Raw genomic sequence first — 7314 nt, 5'->3', positions numbered from 1 at the left:
GTAGCAGCAGTAGTAGTAGTAGTACTTTGTAGTATTAAGAGTATGAGTAGCGGTCGTAGTAGTAGTGATATTGGTGGCAGTTCGAGCAGTAGAACTACTAGGAGTTGTAGTAGTAGTAGTAGTAATAATAATAATAATAATAATAATAATAATAATACATTTATAGTGGTAGTAGTAGTGGTGGTAGTAGAAGTAGAAGTTATAGTAATAATAATAGTAGTAGTAGTTTACAGTAGTAGTTTTTAGAAGTAGTAGTAGTAGCAGTAGCAGCAGTATTATACATTTCTTTAGCAATCGTACAGGGGTTCCGTTTGCACTTCTGCTCGCATGAAATTATGTACATCCAAGACTTGATTTAGACCTATTTTGCACAGTAGTAGTAATATCAGCAGCAGCAGCAATAGCAGTAGTATAACATTTAATCCATATTTGTAGAAGTAGTAGTAGTAGCAGTAGTTGTAGAAGTAGTAGTTGTTTAATATTGTCTGTCGTTGTTGTTCTTGTTGTTGTTGGTATAAGAGTCATAGAAGCTGTTCCGAGAAGTAGTAGTAGTAGTAGTAGTAGTAGTAGTAGTAGTAGTAGTAGTAGTAGTAGTAGTAGTAGTTGCTGTTGTTGTCGAACCGCAGCAACAGTAGCAGTAGAAGTAATGGTGGTGGTTGTGGGTTTTGTTGTAGTACTACTAATGGTAGTAGTGGTAATAGTTGTTGCTGTAGTAGGTTAGTAGAAGTTGGTGGTGTTGCTGTTTCCCTTGTTTTGACCGACATTTTTCTGTGAGTATTACGAGTGTCTTTGAACATGCTAGAGAAAGAAACTTGAACCGTACAATCACCAACCACTTCCTCCATTTTGTTTTACTAGTTACTTCGAAGTGAAGCGTGAAAATGAATTCCCAATCAATTCCATTGCTTTTATGGTTTCGTATAAGACAAAAAACAAAACCTGATAAATAAAATAAACATCGAAAGGCACAGTAACAACGTACATCAGGTACCATATGACAAGAAAAGAAGTTCCAAAGTTGACAATCAGACACTTGTATTGTAAAATAGACGTCGGTATAGTATTCTTATCTAAGTATATATTATTTTAGAAGTAATAATACAAAAGAATTTAAATACTGTACAATGCTTATATACATTTATATCTCATAGATTATCCTATATTCAAGTAAAGAACAATAAATACACAAACATTATTTAGATTGCAGATAATCTATTAGTGTATACACATTACACATAATTCAATGTAGTTTATAAATATATAAACAATCAAACGTGTATAATAACCAGCATGTGAATTGTATTGAAAAACAGATGTATAATAATTCATAGTTATGCTCTTTCAAATGTTTATAGAATATATTTAAATACTACCTGAAATCATGATTATGCATTTACAAAGAAAAATTGAATTGGGAAACAATTCAGAAGGCAGGTTGCTTGAAGCAAAACATGCGTATTCGAGTTGATACCAAGAGTTTGGCCAAGTTAGTTTGAGTTGGGCTACAATTTAATTGGATCCAACATGGCGTGTACTCTCTTGAGCCGTACTTGCCCAACTATGAACAGTCGCCATACTGTGCCCAACTCGAGCGGAGTAGACCTAACTTTGTAAATAGACATGATAGATGGCTCTGAATATAACATAACGGATAGAAAAAGATTAGTGAAAGTTTTGATATCAGATGTAAGTCACGAATTTACGTTGAGATTCCAAAATAAAATCTTTCCCAGGCCAATAAGCCGATTTAAAATTCTCAAACATTTTTATTTAATATTTAGATTTTGATAAGTCACAACTTTCTAATTATCAGCTTCAGATCATTTTTTTACCTGTACAGAACCACTGATGTTGAAAATCGTGGCTGTAGATTCGGTAAAGGGTCACAGCTTTTGCGAAAATTTACTTAAGTATTATTACTCCCTAGTTCTGTGATGCCTCGATGATGTAATGTGGCTCCATCTTATACGAGTATCAAATATTAGTAAAGGTCTATATTAACATGATTGCTCACACCCGAAGTATTCCTGAACGACTTCTCAAATTGTTACTTAACAAAATGAGACTTCAGCGTGCAAGAATGACATTATAGTCATGATAGTGAAAAAACAGTTCTAGACAATGCTGACAATGTAAATTGACAATTCGACATCAGTATCCTCGTCTAGTTCACCTTTCCCAGTGATCATGATTGTGAGCTTCGCGAGCTGCGAGAGAAGAGTGGCAAAGCCACCGTCGACTGCGTATTCCCTGTCGAATGTCCAGACTTAAAATGTGCCATCGCGCGGTCCTCCGTCATCACTTTACGACCACCGGTCTGCGTATACCCTTTCGATTGGCAAGAGCACGGGTAACAGCACGCGCATTCCTTCCGAAAATACCGCTGAAAGTTCCGACCCATGAACGAGTAGACGAACGGGTTGATGCACGAGTTCGCGTAGGTGAGAAGGTGCGCAAAGACCTTGACGCCGTACATGAAATTGGTTTTAGGAAAGTTGGGATCGAAGCGGAACCATAGATTGACGACGTAGACGGGAAACCAGCAGGCAGCGAAGACGATGACGACGCTTAGTACCATCAGTGTTACCCGCCGTTTTTGTTTATGAGCACGTCGATGATTCTGGCTTTGACAAGCTTCCTCTTCTCCTGGTAATATAAGGGGAAAGGACAAAATAAGAAGTTATCACAGGAATTTGTTCAAGTAGAACTGAATGGAGGAAACAATTAATTGACTCTTACTTTACTGCAAAGACACAATATGAATCATTTTATGTTAACTTTTACATATGAATCCTATACCATTAGGCAGTGGTCGTAATAATTTGGCTATTAAAGTACCTAAAAGGAGGTTTGTGAGATGATTTTAATTTTGCCGATTCCCACAACGCAGTGTGACATGGGACTTGTGCGCCTTGAAATCCAAAGTATAATAATGATATTGGATTACGATGTACATGTAATTCTCTTTATACTGCATTTCTTTATGTTTTAACCCAATTGAGTAACTTCATTCATTCATCTCCCCAAATGTTCAATTAGATATTATTATTTGATTAGCATGTTGTACTATGATTATTCGCGTACTTATTTTATGATTTACATGATTGTATAGTATTTCTATCATGTTAAAGATAAAGACCGGTTATGGTCATGCGATTGCATTGTGAAAGAAACGTTGTGGAATCGATCAGAAAAGGTTGATCATCTATCATATAAGTATTGGTGTGTACTCAGGTTCTGGAATCATCAAATGATAAGAAATTTGGCCCAGTCTTCGTAAAGTTACAAGCACTGTACACAAAAAGATGTATACTACGCACACGTGCGCGACACGTGCGTTTATCTCTCACATACCAATAGATAAACTAATTTACCAAATATATCAATTAGTAGGCGGTTTCCCGGCAAAATTTGTATCATCATGTATTAGTCAAAACATATTCTTTCACATTGGTAATAAGAGCTTCCATTTCCTTTTTTGAAATTGGAGCGTTTCTTATAATAATAATAATAAATAATAATAGCTCACATTTATAATGCGCCCATTACTACGTTTCTAGGCGCGGAACATATTATTACCGATTTTATACTGATTTTTACCTTTAAAGATTTCATAATGCGGCATTTGACCGCAATGAAATTGTTGTCAAACCACTTCCATTATCAATAACAACAATTTATTATATTATTATTATTATTATATTCGCGTAAAGGGCAATTATTGAGACGCTGCCATCTGATCATATTGTCACTTACCCGGTAGAGATGTCCTCCAGAGCGTTCTTAGCATGGAAACATAACAGACTACGATGATGAAGAGGGGAATGACGTAGAGGACGATGACGGTGAAGAGACCGTAGGCTGGGTACATATATTGTTTGTTCGGCCAATCTTCGATGCATACGGGTCCGAACTCGAACTGCTTCACGTCGAAGTACACCGCGATAGGAATCGCAATTAACGCTGAAACTGGACATAGATGGAAGAATTGTTTTAATATTATTTTCTTCATGAAAACAATTTCTTCATGTAAACTCATTTGTATTATCAGTTTATACCTTGCTGTTTTTCTTCTGATTCTCTTTAAAAAGAACTATCTCGTCACCATTTTCGAAATTTATACAAAATTAACAATGTTTAAATTGTAATTTTGTTCACATTGTGTTAACTTTTAGAATAGTGTTAATTATGACTTTGTTTTAAATAATATTATATCCTATTAATAATATCTTTGTATTTATTCTCGTAAGCTTGATGTAATATTAAATTGTTTTAATATTGCTATAATTATATCTCACGTGCTTTTATTGTAAACTGAATGTAATTCAGCTATCGAGCTGCTATTTTCAGTATTTTTCAATAAACCATTCATTACAAAAACTATGTCATTGTCCGAACAACATTTCAATGGCCTTTCAAAAAAAAATCCATAACATCAAAAAACTTGAATGACCTTACCTCCCCATATACAAGCACTAACGACTAGCACTCCAGATTGAGTCCTGGTCCCTAATGACCGTAGAGGTCGCATGATTGCTTGGTACCTGTCAATGCTCATTGCTGTCAACGTCATACACGTGGCTTGAGCTGTTACCTAGCAACAGGAAAGGAGATAAAGACACTATTAGAGTATTTGTTTAAAGGAGGGAAACAAAAATTCACTCTCTTATATTAAGTAACTTAGGCAAAATCACCACTGAATATTAAAGTAAAACACACTGTATATAAAGTGGAATATAATAGAAATATAGACATAACAAACAATAATAGGTAACCGAGAGATTGTTCTGAACATTTTCAGTCAATCCCGATCAACACTTTATGTCCAAGAGGGGAATTATAATCTTTTAGATTTCTGTTTTGCTTCAATCTCCTTATTGAAAAAAAAAATTATGTGAAAGAAACATTTCTGTACGGGGCAAAAATCTATAAATAATTGGTCGACAAATCAGCTAAAACGCAGTAAAACGCAAATAAAAAATGCTATCAACCTGTTATCTAATTTATCCATTAAGCATGATGATCACAAATGGTTCATTAAAAAAAAAATCAGAAACGTGTACACTATCGCATATGCACCACAAATATATGACAATCAATGAGTTAAGAAACCGAATTCCCCTTTTGTCGAGGCGACTAATGGTTCGTGCTCATGTAAGTTATGTAATCAATAATGTATTAATGCACCGGTAGTAAATTCTTTGATACACAGGTGGAAGCATTCTTCTTTAGAGGGTAAACAAAGGGTATTCCTAAAGCATATCCATTACTTTGACAGTGATTATTCTAAAATGCACAATGTGGGACGTCTTCATGTGTAAAAGATGTGTAAATATGTTGGGGTTATAAGTATGTACCAGAGCGAACTACGAACTGGTCTAAATATGTTGCATATGGTCAGCCGAGTCATAACATCTAGGTCAATTTTGTTTAAAGGCAGTGAATGATTTGCCCTTTCTATGTTAATGCACTTGTTCTGTCACGTACATGTAGTACAGGGCTAAGATATCTATATTTAAGATTTAATCCTATTAATTATATTGATTAATGTACCTAAATCTTATATACGCTTTAAGCAAGAGAGAAATAAATGGATTAAAGACGGGTTCATTTCAGGTTCTTTGATTTTCATTAGAAAAAAGAATGTGACACTAACCAACAACAAATATTTTCATATTTCCTCCACGATTTATTTAACAAGCGGTAAATAGGTCAATGCATGGACCTACTACGAAGTAAGTCCATGGTCAAAGCAACCGAATTTATGTGTACATTTGAATGTACGTCATTGAGGGCAGGGCTATGTGTTATTAAATAGAAACAGCAAACACCAGAAAGTTTAAATTGATTCACATTATTCTTGAAATCCCGTTAATTGGATTTCGTTTGCTTGAGGACAATCTAGATGTCCCGTTCGGTTCATGTGAAGTTCATTTTTTTGTCTCTAATTTTACTCCGATATCCACACTATGAACAAAACTGACAAAGAAAGCGGACAAAATATACAGTTCCTCAGTTAGACAAAGGAACATCCCTCCACTGCTATTATGTAAAAATGTGTAGAACATGTGTCACATGCATATTCACCTTTTTACATAATAGCAGTGAAGGGATGTTCCTTTGTCTACCTGAGGAACTGTATATTTTGTCCGCTTTCTTTGTCAGTCATGTTCATAGTGCCAGCTTGAGTAATCACAATTTCTCAAATTTTCTAAAGGATATCCATGGTACAGTAGATGATTCCATTGTCATTATAATTAACGTTAAACTCGTGGTCAATGCCTTTCAGATGCAACACAAGAATGAGGCGCAAGTTTTGTTGTATAATGTCCTGACTTCGATTTTCTCCCACCGCAGCCCAAACAACTTTTGGAGTGCTGGTAAACGACTGTTTTTCTGGTATTCTCTTGCACTGAACAAATATTTTCCAGTATCTAATTTCCCTCAGTCTACCCCTCCCATCCCCATGTAAAAATATTAGTGTCGCCATCGGTGTCTATCAACGATACGGAATAGTCGCCTACGTACCTGCATCATGTACATGACGAATTTGCATATGAATCTGCCGAAGATCCAGTTATTCGTTGCATACACAGCTGCTGTAAACGGTGCACAACACACCAAAAACGCTATGTCGGTGATAGCTAAGTTCATGATGTAATAATTCGTCGCTGTACGCATCTGAACATGGCGTGATATTACGTAACATACGATGGCGTTGCCGCTGACTCCGACGACGGTGATGATGCCGAATATGAGAGGTACAAGCCAGCTTGTGAGCGTAACGGTCTGAGGCCCGTCATCATCGTCGGGCCCGGCGGTCCCTGAGACCATGTCATTGCTCATGAATGGAAAGGTGGTGTTCAGACCAACCGATGAAGGGGTCGTCATCATCGCTCTGTATAAAGAAACAAAATACAATGTCAAAGAGGAGTTGTTGATCACAACAATCTTATACCAAAAAGGGGATAAAAGTGGGGACAGAGAGAGGGGGGGGGGGGGGTTAAAGAGAGGGAGAGAAAGAGAAAGCGAGAGAACGGGGAGAGAAAGAGAGGGGAGAAAAAAGATGGGGGCGGGGCAACATAAAAACAGAGAATGATACAAAATCATCCCACACACTCCTCCTCCGATAGCCTTGTTCTCTGTCATGCAAATCAACGAGTTCGACTGGTGACGAACTGTAGAACAAAGAGTTCGTGGTTCGAGTCCCAGAGGCGGCACAAATGTCCTTTTACAAAGATAGTTATCTACAACGCTTTGATTTCTCCTCAGCACCTGAAGACAGCTGGGCAAAAGCCAGGATGTATTACGTAC

The 7314-nt window shown here is 36.6% G+C and overlaps 1 protein-coding gene across 1 annotated transcript; it reads right to left on the bottom strand.

Annotated features, from left to right (window-relative positions):
• Window positions 1-2185: 2185 nt before the first annotated feature.
• Window positions 2186-6891, bottom strand: LOC115926163 (G-protein coupled receptor 54-like). The gene is made up of 4 exons (XM_030990700.1): window positions 6529-6891; window positions 4459-4594; window positions 3757-3969; window positions 2186-2646 (listed from the first exon to the last, which is right to left on the bottom strand). The coding sequence occupies exons 1-4, from the start codon at window positions 6889-6891 to the stop codon at window positions 2186-2188; spliced, it is 1173 nt and encodes a 390-aa protein (XP_030846560.1).
• Window positions 6892-7314: the final 423 nt, after the last annotated feature.

The sequence above is a fragment of the Strongylocentrotus purpuratus genome, unplaced genomic scaffold (assembly GCF_000002235.5).
Source record: "Strongylocentrotus purpuratus isolate Spur 01 unplaced genomic scaffold, Spur_5.0 spur5_scaffold_19, whole genome shotgun sequence".
NCBI lineage: Eukaryota > Metazoa > Echinodermata > Echinoidea > Camarodonta > Strongylocentrotidae > Strongylocentrotus > Strongylocentrotus purpuratus.
The sequence above is the reverse complement of the archived record's forward strand: the minus strand, read 5'-3'. Positions and strand labels throughout refer to the sequence as shown.